The sequence below is a fragment of the Rhinolophus ferrumequinum genome, chromosome 8, assembly GCF_004115265.2.
Source record: "Rhinolophus ferrumequinum isolate MPI-CBG mRhiFer1 chromosome 8, mRhiFer1_v1.p, whole genome shotgun sequence".
NCBI classification, from domain to species: Eukaryota; Metazoa; Chordata; class Mammalia; order Chiroptera; family Rhinolophidae; genus Rhinolophus; species Rhinolophus ferrumequinum.
This window is the reverse complement of record NC_046291.1, coordinates 30,062,196-30,080,403: the sequence shown is the minus strand read 5'-3', so window position 1 is coordinate 30,080,403 and position 18,208 is coordinate 30,062,196. Positions and strand designations below refer to the sequence as shown.

At 39.5% G+C, this 18,208-nt stretch overlaps 1 protein-coding gene across 5 annotated transcripts in view; it reads left to right on the top strand.

Moving 5' to 3' along the window:
• Positions 1-12,138, top strand: part of CASP8 (caspase 8) — a 31,016-nt gene extending 18,878 nt beyond the window's left edge. For all 5 annotated transcript variants that reach the window (XM_033112359.1, XM_033112358.1, XM_033112356.1 and 2 more), the window contains 6 exons: positions 2,184-2,289; positions 3,350-3,488; positions 4,853-4,959; positions 6,576-6,717; positions 9,182-9,683; positions 10,965-12,138. In XM_033112359.1, coding sequence (XP_032968250.1) covers positions 2,184-2,289; positions 3,350-3,488; positions 4,853-4,959; positions 6,576-6,717; positions 9,182-9,683; positions 10,965-11,100 — 1,132 coding nt within the window. In that variant the 3' untranslated portion in view covers positions 11,101-12,138. The remainder of the gene's footprint in view (positions 1-2,183; positions 2,290-3,349; positions 3,489-4,852; positions 4,960-6,575; positions 6,718-9,181; positions 9,684-10,964) is intronic.
• Positions 12,139-18,208: the final 6,070 nt, after the last annotated feature.

The window sequence follows — 18,208 nt, the reverse complement described above, 5'->3', positions numbered from 1 at the left end:
TGCCTCTGTTCTCCTCTCTGTGTCTGTTTGTCTGAATTTCCCTCTTATAAGGATCCCAGTCATTGGATTAAGGCCCACTCTAGTCTAGTATGACCACATCTTAATGAGATTACAACAGCAGAGACCCTTTTTTTCCTAAATAAGGTCACATTGACACGCTCTGAGTGAACATGAACTGGGGACATGCAGACACTATTGAAACTATTCAATACTGTGTAACTTCGGTTTAATTGGATTGTTAAGTTCTTTTAAGGAATTTGTAAATTAAGGCATCAATTAGTCCTAAAAAACACAGCCCCAGATGTAGGAAGGCTGGACCGTCTCATCTTGTACCCACTCTCTTGGTCTTCTGGAGGTTACACTCCTTCTGCCATGTGAGTTAGACTCTGAGACAAACTGCCAGTACCAGACAATGACCTGTCCCTCTCTGTTGGAGTGTCAAGAGTTACTAACAAGGGCAGGATCTGTCTGTTAAAATCATCAACATATTAACTTGGGAATAAAAGGCTCAACACAAGTACAACCTACTGCTTATTCATCATTGCTGAACATTAGCCAAGAAAGAAAAAATACGCTAGTGTGACCACTTTACGTTTATAAGGAAACACTAGACATTTTAATTTTCAAATTATAATTGCTTCTTATAAAGTAAGTATCTTATAAACTATCAGGTTAATTAATGTCTAGACAATGATGGTACAATAAAGCCAATATGTTTCAGTAATGAGGAAAGTAAAAGCACAAAATACCTTGTTATAAAGTTAAAAGCTTTGACCAAATCTTGACCAAAGTAAGAAAGTGTTAGAGAAATACTTCTAGGGTAGAAGATTCCATGAGAAGAAGGATGAAGCAGATGATAATACTGAGTAATTTCTGTTTCTACACTATTTTTATTTTCAGAATTTAAATTTAATTTTGAAGTTAACATGTTTTTGTTACACCATAATAGTGAAAGGTTTGCTGACTTCTAAAACATTCCTTTGTTCATTTAACAAGCATATCCCAAGAGCCTATCATAGATTTGGAAATAGTAGTGCCTATCGCGTATCGAACACTTAGTCTGTTGCCAAAGATTAGTTTTAGCACTTCAGATAAACTTATTTCTGTAAGTTTCAACATGTCTGAATGGTGTAGCCATAGTAATGTCTACGGCCTACAATGAGGAAAAAAATGTGTAACAATCTGAAGTCACCCAGCTCATAGATGGTGGAACCAAGGTTCCAACACTAGTAGTCTGGGTCCCCTGAATTTAAACACTGTACCTCACAACCCTCTGGGCTTATGGAAACAAAAAGAGCATGGACCCTGCTCTCAGAGGACTCGGACAGCTTTATAAACACACAATTATATGTGTTACGCTTCAGGTAGTACAAAGGCATAGTGGGGTGAATGCAACCCCGAGGACACTCAGGCAGTGCGTGAGCTGTTAATGGATGAATGGTTGTCTGTAGACAGACAGGAATGGGAGTGAGGGGGGCACAGTATAAAGTGTCAGGGGGCCGCTGGGTGTTTGGAGAAGAGATGGCGGAGGGTGTTTAGGAGTGGCTAGAGGAGAGGAGGCAGGCTGGGCTCAGTTCACAAAGGTCTGTATTATAGAACCAAGTACTTGGCCTTCCAACTGAAGGCAACAGCTGGGAGAACACTGCCAAGTTTCAATAAGGAAATAGTGATCTGATTTGCATTTTGAAAAGCGTAATTTCCAAAATCAAAACTTTTTTATTGCAACAAGGTTGTGATTTTATAGTGAAGACAAGGGAAGCCACAATTCATTTAACTGAATTTTTTTAAAAAAGTAAATTTTATTGGGAAACAGCACCCATCAGCTCTAAGTCGTTGTCCTTCAATCTAGTTGTGGAAGGCGCAGCTCAGCTCAAGTCCAGTTGCCGTCCTCAATCCCTAGTTGCAGGGACCGGCAACCTTGTTGCCAAGAGCTTGCTCCCCAACCAACTGAGCCATTCATTTAACTGAATTTAGCTGAAGGACAAAGGTAGTAGAACTTTAAATTGAGTTACAGATGGGGTAGCTGGGCATGAGTGAACAGTCTTCCTCAACTCATAAAGCATGTCATTAGCTAGCTTTATTTTAAAGGGAGGCTGTTGGAATCACATCTGTTGTGACTCCATATATCAAATGGGAAATTATTTAAGAAAGCATTTCTCAAGTGTCTCCATTTCCCACCACAGGGTCATGCTTTTTCAGATTTCAGAAGATGTAACCAAAGTGGAATGGAAGGCCTTTAAGTTTCTTTTGAGCCAGGAGATTTCCAAATGTAAACTGGATGATGACATGGTAAGACCTGTTGTCGCACCAAGGTTTAGTTCTGAACCAGTGGGAATTTCTGCTTAGGAAGAGAGGGCTACTCTGGTAAAAGCAACCTGAATTCTCATGTTTTAACCAGGGGAGAAGAAGTAAGCTGTCAGCCATGAGTGTTCTATGTATGAGTCCTTTGTATATTGTACAGTGCCGCTCATTAATTATCAGGAGCAAGGTGGTGTCGGGAACAGAAGGCGGGTTGTGGGGGAATAGCTCAATGTGGGACCCTGCAGAGCCAGGAAAGACAGTGGTGGGCCTGACGTAGTTCCCCCACTTCTGCAGTCTCTGAAACAAGCCGGGACCTAGAACTGTGTGTGTGTGTGTGTGTGTGTGTGTATGCGCGTGCATGTGTTTATGGTGTCTCTGTGTGTGTATGGTGTGTGTGGTGTGTGCCTGTGTGTGTGTGTGGTGTGGTGTGTGTGTGTGGTGTGGTGGTGTCTGTGTGTGTGTATCGTGTGTGTGTGGTGTGGTATATGTGTGTGTGTGTGGTGTGGTGGTGTCTGTGTGTGTGTATCGTGTGTGTGTGTATGTATGGTATGGTAGTGTCTATGTGTGTATGTATGTGGTGTGGTGGTGTCTGTGTGTGCTTATGTATGTGGTATGGTGGTGGTCGTGTGTGTGTGTGTAGTGTGGTTTTGTGTGTCTGTGTGTGTGGTTGTGTGTGTTTCTGTGTAGTGGATACAGTACCAGAGGCAATGATGGGTGTGAAGCAGTCCCCAGGCTGCTGAATCTCAGCAATACAACTTGGGCTGTTTCACAGTCTTCCTATAAAGATATCCACAGACTTTGAGCACAGGGGCTAGGGCCTGGGGACTGGGTGATGTCTGATGTGGCTTCTCCTCTGCTCACTTCTGTCTTGCTGGGCCAGAAAACACAGAATTGTCTCGATAGTAATCTATTGGCTTTGTAAGACCACATGCCCTCTCAGGAGGGTCTGCTTGGAAAGTTAGGTTTGGAGAAAGTGAAAGTAAAAAATCTAATCTAAAAGCCAATATGGCCCAATTCTGGCTTCCAACTTTATTTCTCCTCCCTCTAGACGTTGCTCGATATTTTCATAGAGATGGAGAAGAGGGTCATGCTTGGGGAAAGAAACTTGGATACTCTGAAAAAAATATGTGCCCAAGTCAACAAGAGCCTGCTGAAGAAAATCAATGATTATGAAGAATTAAGCAGAGGTAGGTACAACCTGATAACTGTGAATCAGCAAAATATATTCTCTTTTTTTTTTTTTTTTTTTTAAGATTTTATTGGGGAAGGGGAACAGGACTTTATTGGGGAACAGTGTGTACTTCCAGGACTTTTTTCAAGTCAAGTTGTTGTCCTTTCAATCTTAGTTGTGGAGGGTGCTGTTCAGCTTCAAGTTGTTGTCCTTTCAGTCTTAGTTGTGGAGGGCGCAGCTCAGCTCCAGGTCCAGTTGCCCTTACTAGTTGCAGGGGGCGCAGCCCACCATCCCTTGCGGGAGTCGAGGAATTGAACTGGCAATCTTGTGGTTTAGAGCCCACTGGCCCACGTGGGAATCGAACCGGCAGCCTTCGGAGTTAGGAGCATGGAGCTCCAACCGCCTGAGCCACCGGGCCGGCCCAATATATTCTTAAATTGACAAATCCCTCTATGTCACAGTGTTTCCAATAAAAAACTGTGTGTTTCTGTTTTAATTCAGAGGGATGAATGAGCCTTTGTTAAAGGTTCATAAATAGCCAAAAGGAAACCAATGAATCATTGTAGTAATTAACAGAAATTTATTAAGCACACACCAAAAAAGGCCGTTTGCAAACTGAAAGTCTTCAAAACAAAATGTGGAATGAGGTTCAGAGATATGTTGTTATAAAGCAGCTTATATAGTGAGAAAGCAGTAACTATGTATTCTTCACAGTAATTGGTTAGAATGTTAGAATTTTCTTAAATAATAAGGGATTGGTCCATGGTTACTTCCTATCATCAATCTTGGACAAAAGTTCAAGTTTTGCTCATGATTTTCAGAGGCATAAGCAAGAAATGGCTAAGGTCAAAGTAGTCTTGCCAAATAAGCTAAATTAAGCTTTGCTGGTATGATTAAACTGGTTTTGTTTGCTCAGGAGTTTTCAAGGTGGGTCTCCATTTGTTTTTTATTATTTTACCAACTTGAAAAAAGTCCAGATGAATTTTCATTGGTAATACTTGGAGATATGTTTTCAAGGTTTATTTAGTTAATTTACTCTGATCCTCATTGCTTGCTCTCCACAACCTTCTACCACATCCACATCTTAATGGACCTGCAGCCTAATATCAGGATGAATGCTCGGTGGCTACCTGTTGTCACCATCTCTACACAGTGACAGCAGTAAAAAGAATTGTCAAAAGACACAGCCCGTGTGGCCTCAGGCTTGCAAGTTTGAAAAAATGCGGTTAGTCAGTAATAAGATTCTTAACTATTATGTGAACTACAAGGATATTATGTTCAAGGCAGTCTGTGAATTTTCGTTTTAAAAGGGACTTCGTGTTGTCCTCGGTGCCACATGTTTCTTTACCAAAATATCTTCCCTCTCATGTCTCATTCCAGAGGTGTCTCAATTGTATGATGGGGAGAAGTCTCTTGGGATGCTGTCAGTGTCGGACTCCCCGAGCCAACAATACTGTGAATCCCGAGAACAGGACAGTCAATCACAAGTACGAGGAAACCTTCCATTCCTTCTTCTCTTTGCATTGCAGAATCTAGTTATTATATGCCTTAGCTTTTGTTTTCTAGCATCCAGACAAACTAATAAGTGGCAGAAACATAGTGAAAATTTTGAGAACTGTAGGAAAAATTCACAGAAGGACAAGCTTAAAGTGTGACTTTTTAGTTTAAAAAAAATATGATACCTTGGGTTGCCTATGTTTAAAATTTTTATTTTAAAACCCAAGACAAAGACATTGGAACAGTTGGAGGTCAGAGGGGTGAGAAGATCCTACCTAACCCTTTCAGCAGCTGCATCCGCTTCACTGGCAGAGGGCTTTGGGGAAGGAGTCCAGCAGGACTGGAAGAGCAAAGCCTTTTCTTTTAACTTGACATTTCAGACTGTTTCTTCTTTGTGATTAGGTATAAGCAGCAAACGCTCATGATCTAGCCATCGCTGTGTTCTCATCTCAATGAGCCAGTGTAAGACTTGCCTTTCTAGACACAGTCACATCTGTTTATGTAACCTTCAACAATGGACCAGACACATTCTGACTCTTTAGCCCATTTACTCCTCTCCGTGGCAGCAAGCAGAGGAAATCCTGAATGCTACGAATCTAGCAGGAGACTTGAAATTAAGTTTGAGAGAAACAATTTGCTAGTGGTCTCCTGAACAAATTACCAGACCTCTCTCAGTCTGAAAAATCAAGGATTAACCAAAGTCCTGTGGTACTTTGTGAAGAGTGAAGCACTCTACAAGTGTCCCCAAGGAACAGCTAAGGATACTGACTGCAAGAGTGATTAACTTGCTCAAAGTTTTAAGGTTATTAAGTGGTAGAGCCAGCAATTTGGCCCCCAAGTCTGGAGCTCTTTTCTCTATCTAGAAGAGCTGCATGCATTTCCCGGTAAATGCTGACTATCTCAGCACTGACACAGCCCTGAGAAAATCAGGACAACACAGGGCCACCTCTGACTGATGCTGGCAGGTACTAGAGTCTGGATACTGTAACCTGCAGCACAGCCAAGACCCTGCCTGACCAGTGCATCTCTTGTCTCCAGTCACCGTGGTCCTGAGAGTCAGATTAAGCCATCAGCTTTAAAACTCCTGGGACCACACTATGCCTTGTATGAAGGGCAGGCCATCAGCTGTTAGCCCAGAAGCATGGAGGAGTTGAGTAGACAGCCAAGGGAATCACAAAATCAAGGAAGGGCAGCACTAAAACATCCATTCGTTCAGCAACTCCTGATCGAGCACTCCCAAATTAATAAATCCTAGTTCCCGACATATATCACCTGCCTTGAGCAGAAGTGAGAACAAATAACGATAATCTGTTATGAGGACAATATTAATATAAGTGCAAAGTGCTCAGGAGGCCCAAGTATTGGGACATGGACTCTATACACTAACACTAACTGTGCGGCAGAAGTCTGGGGAATCCTGTGTTGGGAGCCTAGGCAGAAACGAGTTCGCTAGGGAAACGTCAAGTTGGGTTGGAGCCAAGGAATGAGCACTTGCAGCCCTGCGTGGCTTAGGGGACAGCCTAGCCATTTACTGGGGAGTTGTATGTTCATATCTCACATGTTCGACCCACAGAGTCAGTTCTTGGGTTGGATTTTTGTTTTTCAGACATCCGACAAAGTTTACCGAATGGAAAGCAAGCCTCGGGGGTACTGTGTGATCTTTAACAATTATGACTTTAGCATAGCACGGAAGAACGTGCCCAAACTTCACAGCATGAAGAATAGAAATGGAACAGACTTGGATGCGGGTACAGTAAAACCCAAAAGAGAAGTGAAATATGTCTAATACTTATGTTTCTATCAGAAGGGGAGAACGTAAGCTATTTATCAACAGGGCCACATGTTGTTGTTGTTGTTGTTTTAAATGGATATAACCATATTTCCCTGTAGAGATGAAGAACACTCTTCTATATTTGCTGGTTTACTGCTTTTCTTTTTTTATTTAATTTTAAAAATCAAAGCAATGTGTATATTAAGATAAAATATCAAATCTTACTAAAAGACTTATACTGAAAAGCAGCAATAAGCTTTTGCTTTATTTTGTTTATTTATTTATTTAAGGAGGGCGCAGCTCACAGTGGCCCATGCAGGAATCAAACCGGCAACCTTGGTGCTACCAGCACCATGCTTTAACCAACTGAGCTAACTGGCCATCCCAAGGTTTGCTTTTAATTCAACAAAATGAACAGTGCTTCTGTAGAATGTGTTAGTAGTACAATGTGTGAAAACATTGCCTTGGTGCCAAGAGCTCTCATAGAAGTTGCATTTATAGGAGTGCAGCAAAAATCGTGAGTCCCCAAGAGAAGTAGCATTTTCATTGTTAAACTAGACAAATCCTTTTGCTCAGCCTACTTCAGCTAAGATTGAGAACTTACAAGTTAAATAAAAAAATAATTGGTAGCATGTGTACATAGAAATGGCCACAACTAAAAGTAATAATAGAAAGAATCCAACCCAACCTTTGTGATATTAAGAATTTTTATTTGATCAAAGAATTTTCTAAATGGTTTTTACAGGTTATAACATCAGGTAATGACTAATTTTTTCAAATTGAGTAAAGTTTAGGGAATTAAGGTAGGCTGATTTTAATCATCAGGACTCTGCAAATGGTCTCTGTTAACATTTGTTTATTCAAGCAAAACGATTCTATGATTTTAAAAAGCCACAGAGCTTAAGTTGATTGACTGCATCATTCATCATTATACATCTTGGCACTCAAGAAAAGCCTTTGATTTCCATTCATTTACTATTAAAACTTTTTTGAAAAAATAATATTTGATTGTATTTCTGGCGTTTTGGTCAAAGGGTACAAAGTTGCAGTTATGTAGGATGAATAAGTCTAGAGATCTAATGTACAGAATGGTGACTATATTGAATACTACCGTGTTTTCCCTAAAATAAGACCTAGCCGGCCTGTCAGCTCTAATGCGTCTTTTGGAGCAAAAATTAATATAAGACCAGGTCTTATATTATATTATATAAGACCAGGTCTTATATTATATTATATTATACCCGGTATTATATTATATTATATTACATTATATTATTTTGTGTTATATTATTGTATTATATTAAAGACCCAGTCTCATATTAAAGTAAGACTGGGTCTTATATTAATTTTTGCTCCAAAAGACGCATTACAGCTGATGGTCCGGCCAGGTCTTACTTTCAGGGAAACACGGTAGAAATATGCTAGGAGTGTATTTCAGGTGCTCTCATCTCTCCTTCACACGTATGGTAACTATGTGTGGAGATACTCGTATGTTATTAGTTTGACTGTAGCAATCATTTCACTATGTATATCATCATGTTGTACACCTTAAATATATACAATTTTAATTTTTTTAAAAGGAGTCAGACAGGCAGCCAGAAAATATTGAAAGACTTTAACTAGATCTATAAGAGCATTTGAGGGAAAATAATGTTAAGCATACAGCAAATAAAGCAATAAAAAAATAATGTGATTACAAATTCCAAGAAAGACAAAAAGTTTAATAAGAAAGGAAGCAAAATTAAAGAATATTATGTTTAGATATTACTAGTAATACAAACATTACTACTGATTCAACTAAAAGTTGTAAATAATTGTGTAAGAGCACCAAAAGCTCATCACCCATAATAAGAATTCAATACAAAGTTCTAAAATTCATCAACAAATAAATAGCAAAGCACCCAAATGTATTATAAAATGGAAGCTAATACCCAAAAAGAAAAGTAGTTGAAAGTTGAAAGTGGTTGCCTTCATGGAACATTACTGGGTAATAGGGAGGGATAGAGAAGTGATAGTCTTTTAGTTCTACTTGATTTTGTAAACATTCATATATTATATTTTGACAATTTTGAAAGGATTAGGGATAAAATAAGTATAGATCTTTTATTCAAAACTTTTTTGGCTTTTGTATTCTGATTATGTAAGTAATACAATTATTTTTTAGATTGGTTTGGTAGTAAGCCTAAACAATAGCTTACCCATTTTGTAGACTAGTTGAGGTAACACAACATGCCAACAATAGTATTCTCCTTTTCTTATTTGCCTTCAAGACTGGGAAATGTTTTCAGCTGGTGGCAGTAAATATTAGAAGCCTGTGGAATTCAGTCATTAATATAGAGGGTCTTGTTCTCAAGTTCTGCTTCAAATTCTTATATGATCAGTGTTCTCTTTAGCTGGGAATTATTGAAATGTAATATGACCTTTCTCATTTCACTTTTCAGTGGCTTTGAACAACACCTTTAGTGAGCTTCATTTTGAAGTAATGGTTTACAAAGACTCAACAGCAGGGAAAATCTGTGAAATTCTGAAATCCTACCAAAGCATGGACCACCGTAACAAGGATTGCTTCATGTGCTGCATCCTCTCCCATGGAGATAAGGGCATCATCTATGGCTGTGATGGGCAGGAAGCCCCCATCTATGAGCTGACCTCTTACTTCACTGGTTCGAATTGCCCTTCCCTTGTAGGCAAACCCAAAATCTTTTTTATTCAGGCTTGTCAAGGGGATAACTACCAGAAAGGTATAGCTGTTGATACTGACTCAGAACAGAAGGAAGCCGATTTAGAAACAGACTCATTACTTCAGAAGACGTATATCCCAAATGAGGCTGACTTTCTGCTGGGGATGGCTACTGTGAACAACTGTGTTTCCTACCGAAGCCCCATGGAGGGGACCTGGTATATTCAGTCACTTTGCCAGAGCCTGAGAGAAAGATGTCCTAGGTAATTTTTCCCTACCCACCCCTTCATTCATCAATAAATGTCTAGCCGTACATCACATAGCTGTACTTCCCGGGTCAGTTGCAAAGTGGGACAGAGGGGAACTGTTAACATCTTTAGTTCATAGATAGAAAGAACTGAGCTACTTACTGAGGAGTTTCCTTTTTTAGCACCTCAAAGGACAATCAAGGTATCATATTGCTAGGAAGGATGATAAAGTCATATAGTCTAGCTGGGCATTTAAGCAAAAACATGACTGTTTCAACTCAACTAGAAAACTTCCAAGAAGTCTTCCAAGAAGGCAGTAACCCATTTCAATGTTTAACATCCTCTAACTCTGTCAAAAGTTCTATAATAGCTAACCAACCTCTTGGTGCATTGTGGGAAATAAGTAACAAAGAGTAAAAACCCTCTGTAGTTTTACTAATTTGACCTGACTTGAAGCGACAAAATGTGGGAAAAGACCCTTCCCTCATTTAAATATCCTATGCTTCCTTTATTTAAATGATGGTTTTGTATGTCACAGTTTACCCAAATGCACACACAACTGATGGAAAGCAAGGAATCTTCTGTAGGTTCCTTCTAGTCCTGTATCTCATTATGTTTAAAGTGTTTGAAGAGTGAGAATTTTCCATGGCAGACATCAACACTATGTTTTCATTTTGGAATTTAGACCAAAAATCCTGCGAGTTCTGGGGACTATCTCTAGAGGTGGATGAATAGGTTGCCCAATTAAACTGATTAGATGACTGGTGAGAAAGGGGTGAGGTGGCTGCAGGAGACATCCAAGTTTTACTTGCTTCAAGTTTGATTGCATCATAGTTGAATCCACAGAAGCTATGTCAATTTGGGGCAGAGTGTTTAGGGGGCATTGAGGTGATCTGGGGGGCAAGTGACATAGCACATGGAGCAGAGTAATGTACAAATAGGTTGGGAGGAAAAGAAACAAAATCTGATGTTAACACTGAGGTTTCTGATGGTCTACAGAGATCCTGAGTAAACCAAAGATAAGTTATTAAGCTCTAAGACCACTCCATTACCTGGAAAGCTGTGGTACATCTTAGTTTAGCAACTTATTATTTCAAATGATGGTGAATAAGATGGATGAGGTCACACCGTAATGTTTTTATTTGACAGAAATTGCCGTGTACCAGAAGCGATGTGTGACATAGAGTGTTGTTTATTTCAAATGTTTTGAGGGAAATAACTATCATAAGCACATCATATGAAAGCGTTTACCAGTTATTTTTCCCTCACAGATGATCAAAATGTTATGTTTTTCAGAGGTGAAGATATTCTCACCATCCTCACTGAAGTGAACTATGAAGTGAGCAATAAGGATGACAAGAAAAATATGGGGAAGCAGATGCCACAACCTACTTTCACTCTAAGAAAAAAACTCTTCTTCCCTCTTAATTGATGCATAACACTATGCACTATAACAATTATGCACTAATTGTTAATAAGATGCTGCTATTCCCCACTTTCTGTTTTTTTTTTTTTTTTTTGGATGACAGGAAGGGGAGAGAATGGGAGCCAAAGGACATCTCTTTAGTTTTTAGGCAAATTCAAGCTTAAATCTCTGGGTTTGTAATAATAGCTAGACATTTATAGCCATTTTATTTGTAATAAAATGGGGTGATTTTCATTGTATTTTTAATGTGATAAAAAAGTTTTTAAAAACTATAGTAGGGGGCTGGCCTGGAGGCCCAGGTGGTTGGAGCGCCGTTCTCCTAATGCTGAGGTTGCTGGTTCGATTCCCACATGGGTCAGTGAGCTGCACCCTCTACAGCTAAGATTGTGAACAACAGCTCTCCCTGGAGCTGGACTACTGTGGGCTAACGTGTGTGGCCGTGAGCAGCCGGCAGCCGGCAAGAGCTGCCACGAGTTGCTGTGAGCAGCCCACCGAGGACTGACCCCCTCAGCCTGGGGAAGCGCAAGGCTCATAATACCAGCATGGGCCAGGGAGCTGTGTCCTACACAACTAGACTAAGAAACAATGGCTTGAACTGGAGTGGGGGGTGGGGGACAGAAGAAGGGGGAAAACAAAACAAAACTATAGTAGGTACAAAAAGTACAGTAAGTTTAAAAGAAATGTAACATTATGAAGGTTCAAAAACAGTGGCACAATGTTCTTCACACATCTCTCATCTGCTTTTAACCCATAATCACTTAATTTAATTCCCTTCCAATTGTTCAGCATTTACTTTCTTTTTTTTGTACGTCTACTCCCTCTCTTTCCAGGCCACCTTCCATGCTACTCTGCAATGAAAACTTTTTCTTTTTATTCTTCTAAATTCAAAGTGAGAGTGAGTATTTTGAGGGGAATTAATGGCAATGTGTCATTTACTGTAATAAATTATTTTGATTTAAACATTCCCTGTATTGTTGATCACACCTCATAGTAATTAAATTGACGTAAGATAAATTAACAGGAGAAAAACAAATTTAATTATTTTTTTTTCCTTTTTTTTTTTTTATTTTTATTTTTTTTTATTTTTTAATTTATTGGGGTGACAATTGTTAGTAGAATTACAAAGATTTCAGTTGTGCAATTCTGAATCACATCATCCATAAATCACACTGTGTGTTCACCACCCAGAGTCAGCTCCCCTTCCATCACCGTACATTTGATCCCCCTCACCCTCGTCCCCCACCCCCCAACCCCCTTACGCTCTGGTAACCACCAAATTACGTTCCCCAGATTAATTTTCAAACCCCGTGGCCATCCTGTGGTCACCGACTGCCCTCCAATCCCCTCACCCTCCCCCCCACCCCCCACTCCCCCCGCCCATCTAGCAACCCTCAGTTTTTCCTCATTGTCTCCCAAACAGTTTCTGATTAGTTCATTCACTTATTCTTTTCTTTAGAATCCGCAAATAAGTGAGATCATATGGAACTTATCTTTCTCTGTCTGACTTATTTCACTTAACATAATGTTCTCTAGATCCATCCATGTTGTTGCAAATGGTAAGATTTCTTTCTTCCTTATGGCTGCATAATACTCCATTGTATAAATGTACCACAGTTTCTTAATCCAGTCATCTACCGATGGGCATTTTGGTTGTTTCCATGTCTTAGCTATTGTGTATAGTGCTGCAATAAACATAGGAGTGCATAGAGATTTTTGAATTGAAGTTCTGGATTTCTCCGGATAGATATCTAGGAGTGGAATTACTGGATCATAAGGTAGTTCCATTTTCAGAATTTTGAGATACCTCCATACTGTTTTCCATAGCGGCTGCACCAGTCTGCAATCCCACCAACAGTGCACAAGCGTTCCCTTTTCTCCACATCCGCGCCAGCACTTGTTGTTTGTTGATTTATTGATGATAGCCATTCTGACTGGGGTGAGGTGGTATCTCATTGTGGTTTTTATTTGCATTTCTCTGATGGTTAGTGAGGTTGAGCATTTCTTCATATGTCTGTTTGCCATCTGTATGTCCTTTTCAGAAAAATGTCTCTTCAAGTCCTCTGCCCATTTTTTAATTGGATCGTTTGTTTTTTTGGAGTTGGGTTGAGTAAGTTTTCCATAGATTTGTGATATTAATCCCTTATCAGATATATCACTGGCAAATATCTTTTCCCATTCAGTAGGATCCCTTCTTGTTTTATTGATGGTTTCCTTTGCTGTGAAAAAACTTTTTAGTTTGATATAATCCCACATGTTTATTCTTTCTCTTAGTTCCCTCGCGCGAGGGTGTATATCAGTAAAAATCTTACTCCGGGTAATGTCTGAGAAGTTTCTTCCTATATTTTCTTCTAGGTATTTTATGGTTTCAGACCTTACATTTAAGTCTTTAAGCCATTTTGAATTTATTTTTGTATATGGTGTAAGGAGGTGGTCCAACTTCATTTTTTTGCATGTGTCTGTCCAGGTTTCCCAGCACCATTTATTGAATAGACTGTCATTACTCCATCGTACATTCTTGCTTCCATTGTCGTAGATTAAATGGCCATATAGGCGTGGATTTATTTCTGGACTCTCTATTCTGTTCCATTGATCTATGTGTCTGTTTTTATGCCAGTACCATGCTGTTTTGATTACTGTAGCCTTGTAGTATAATTTGAAGTCAGGTATTGTTATACCTCCCACTTTGTTCTTATTTCTCAAGATTGCCTTTGCTATTCGGGGTCTTTTATGGTCCCATATAAATTTTAGGATTATATGTTCTATTTCTGTGAAAAACGACGTTGGCAGTTTGATAGGAATTGCATTGAATATGTATATTGCCTTAGGCAGTATGGACATTTTAACTATATTAATTCTTCCTATCCATGAACATGATATGTGTTTCCATCTATTTATATCTTCCTTCATTCCTTTCATCAGTGTCTTATAATTTTCTGAGTATAGATCTTTTACTTCTTTGGTTAAATTTATTCCCAGGTATTTTATAGTCTTTGGAGCGATTGTAAATGGGATTGTTTTTTTAATTTCTCCTTCTGATGTTTTATTATTGGTATATACAAATGCAACTGATTTCTGAATATTAATTTTGTATCCTGCCACTTTACTAAATTCATCTATCAGCTCTAATAGCTTCTTGGTGGAGTCTTTAGGGTTCTCTATATATAGTATCATATCATCTGCATACAATGATAACTTTACTTCCTCCTTACCAATCTGGATGCCTTTTATTTCTTTTTCTTGTCTGATTGCTGTGGCAAGAACTTCCAGAACTATGTTGAATAGAAGCGGAGATAATGGGCATCCTTGCCTTGTTCCTGATCTTAGGGGGAATGGTTTTAGCTTTTCCCCATTGAGTATGATGTTAGCTGTGGGTTTGTCATATATGGCCTTTATTATGTTGAGATAAGATCCCTCTATTCCCACTTTCTTAAGGGTTTTTATCATAAATGGCTGTTGGATTTTATCAAATGCTTTTTCTGCATCTATTGATATGATCATGTGATTTTTATTTTTCATTTTGTTAATGTGGTGTATCACATTAATAGATTTGCGGATGTTGAACCACCCCTGCATACCAGGAATGAATCCCACTTGATCGTGGTGAATGATCTTTTTAATGTATTGCTGAATTCTGTTTGCTAATATTTTGTTGAGGATTTTTGCATCTATGTTCATTAAAGATATCGGCCTGTAGTTTTCTTTTTTTGTGGTGTCTTTGTCTAATTTTGGGATCAGGGTGATAGTGGCTTCGTAAAAAGTGTTTGGGAGTCTTCCCTCCTTCTGGATTTTTTGGAAGAGCTTGAGGAGAATTGGTGATAATTCTTTTTTGAACGCTTTGTAAAATTCACCTGTAAAGCCATCTGGTCCAGGGCTTTTGTTTGTTGGGAGACTGTTGATTACTGATTCAATTTCCGTGGTGGTAATCAGTCTATTCAGGTTTTCTGTTTCTTCTTGAGTTAGCCTTGGAAGGTTGTACGCCTCTAGAAAATTGTCCATTTCTTCCAAATTGTCAAATTTGTTGGCATATAGTTGCTCATAGTAACTTCTTAAAACTCTTTGTATTTCTGCAGTGTCCGTTGTCACTTCTCCTCTTTCGTTTCTGATTTTATTAATTTGGGTCCTCTCTCTCTTTTTTTTAATGAGTCTGGCTAATGGTTTGTCGATTTTGTTTATCTTCTCTAAGAACCAACTCTTGGATTCATTGATCTTTTGTATTGTTTTTCTGGTTTCTATTTCATTTAATTCTGCTCTGATCTTTATTATCTCCTTCCTTGTGTTCCCTTTGGGCTTATTTTGCTGTTCTTTTTCCAAATCCCTTAAATGTGAAGATAAACTGTTGATTAGTGATGTTTCTTGTTTCTTTAGGTAGGCCTGCAAAGCTATGAATTTCCCTCTTAGGACTGCTTTCGCGGCATCCCAAAGATTTTGGGTCGTCGTGTTTTCATTTTCATTTATCTCGAAATATCTTTTGATTTCTTCCTTGATCTCCTGCTTGACCCATTCATTATTTAGTAATAAGTTATTCAGCCTCCATGAATTGGTGTGTCTTCCCGTTTTTTTCCTGTAGTTCATTTCTAATTTCATAGCATTGTGATCAGAGAAGACAATTGGTATGATTTCAATTTTCTTAAATTTATCAAGACTTGTTTTGTGGCCTAACATATGATCTATCTTGGAAAATGTTCCATGTGCGCTTGAGAAGAAGGTGTATTTTGCAGCATTGGGGTGAAATGTTCTGAAAATATCGATTAAATCCAAGTGGTCCAATGTATCATTTAAGGCTGTTGTTTCCATATTGATTTTCTGTCTGGAAGACCTGTCCCTTGTGGTCAGAGGTGTGTTGAAGTCCCCGACTATAATAGTGTTACTGTTGATCTCTGCCTTTATGTCAGTCAGTACCTGTTTTATATATTTAGGTGCTCCTATGTTGGGTGCATAGATGTTTACTAGGGTTATGTCCTCTTGTCGGATCGATCCCTTTATTATTATATAGTGCCCATCTTTATCTTTTAGTATGTTCTTCATTTTAAAGTCTATTTTGTCAGAAATAAGTATTGCAACTCCAGCTTTTTTCTCGTTTCCATTTGCATGAAATATCTTACTCCAACCCTTCACTTTCAGCCTGTGTGTGTCTTTTGTTCTGAGGTGAGTCTCTTGTATACAGCATATACAAGGGTCTTGCTGTCTTATCCAGTCAGCCACCCTATGTCTTTTGATTGGAGCATTTAATCCATTTACATTTAAAGTGATTATTGATAGGTACATAGATATTGCCATTTTTAAATTTGTAGTTAGGTTGTTTTGATCTTTCTTCTATTTACAGAAGACCTTTTAGTATTTCTTGCAATGCTGGCTTGGTGGTAATAAATTCCTTTAGCTTATTTTTTTCTGGAAAGCTCTTTATCTCTCCATCAACTTTAAATGATAGCCTTGCTGGATAAAGCAATCTAGGTTGTAGGCCTTTGTTTTCCATCACTTTAAGTATCTCCTGCCACTCCCTCCTGGCCTTCAATGTTTCTGTAGAAAAATCATTTGATAGTCTTATGGGAGTTCCCTTGTATGTAACCCTCCGTCTTTCTCTTGCAGCTTTTAGGATTCTCTCTTTGTCTTTAAGCTTTGCCATTTTAACTATAATGTGTCTTGGTGTGGACCTGTTTGGGTTAATCCTGGTTGGAACTCTCTGCACTTCCTGGACTTGTATGTTGGTTTCCTTCATCAGGTTGGGGAAGTTTTCAGACATTATTACTTCAAATATGTTCTCAATCCCTTGCTTGCTCTCTTCACCTTCTGGTATTCCTATGATGCGCATGTTGTTGCGCTTGATGTTATCCCAGAGGTCTCTTAGGCCATCTTCATTGTTTTTTATTCTTTTTTCTTTTTGTTGTTCCGTTTGGGTGATCTCTCCTACCTTGTCTTCTAAGTCGCTGATTCGATCCTCTGCTTCATCTAGCCTGCTGGTAATTCCTTCAAGTGAGTTCTTAATTTCGGTAATTGTGTTCTTTAGTTCCAACTGGTTTTTCGTTATGATTTCTACCTCCTTCTTTATGTTTTCTCTAAGCTCGTTTGTTATGATTTCTACATCCTTCTTTATGTCTTCTCTAAGCTCCTTAAACATTCTTATCACCAGTGTTCTGAACTCTGTCTCTGAGAGGTTGGATACGTCTGCTTCATTTGGTTCCAGTTGTGGAAGCTTCTTCTGTTCTTTTATTTGGGACGTGTATCTTTGTTTCCCCATTCTGGCTGACTGTGTTTATTTTGATATATTAGGTAGATCCCCTAGAGTTCTTAGTTCTTGCTAGGTTATCTTGTGTAGTATGTGTCCTTTATATTTGACTCGCACCACGTCGTCCTCCTCTGCGTGTGCTCCAAAGGTGAGTCTTGTGTTGTGTACACTGTCCCGTTCAAGAAGATCTTTAATTGCTTCCCGCTAATGAGCAGGTGGGGTCAACTCCTGGGCTGACCTGCCGTGAGACTTGGCTCTGCCCCTCGCAGGGCACTCTGCTGCGTGAGGGTTGACCACCCCAATGTGATTTGGCCTCTATGGGCTCCAGAGCCTGCCGAGAACCCCCTCTAGGTATGTGACCTGCAGGTCAACCCCGGCTGCACTCCGATTTGGTCTGGAGTTGGCCCCCAGATATGCCGAGTCCCGTGCCACCCAAGCTGGGCCCCGGCAGGGAAGTACCAGAACAAGGCAAATCACCAAGCACAGCAGCAACGACAACAGCAAAGAGGAAAAAAGAAAAAAAAAAAAAAAAAAAATAACAGCCGATAACCCCCGCTCGATACAGGCAAAGATATCAAAGATACAAGATAAAGCAAAACAAAACCAAGCAAAGCAAAACAAAGCAAAACAAAAAGCAGCGACCGTCTCGGCCTGAGCCCATCAAGCAATGACCAGGTTGTCCTCTGCTGTACCAAAGAGCCCCCTGCTTATTGCGCAGGCAGAGCCGGTCACCTGGTGCTCAGAGAGACTTTGGGACTGCAGACTTAAAAGCGTGGGCCTGAGGGGTCTGGATGATAGTCTCCACAAAGTCAGTGCAGCTTCTGCCCTTGTCCGCACGTATGCACACCGAGAGGAGCACCACCAGTCCTTTTTCCAGAGCTCGTGAGTCCT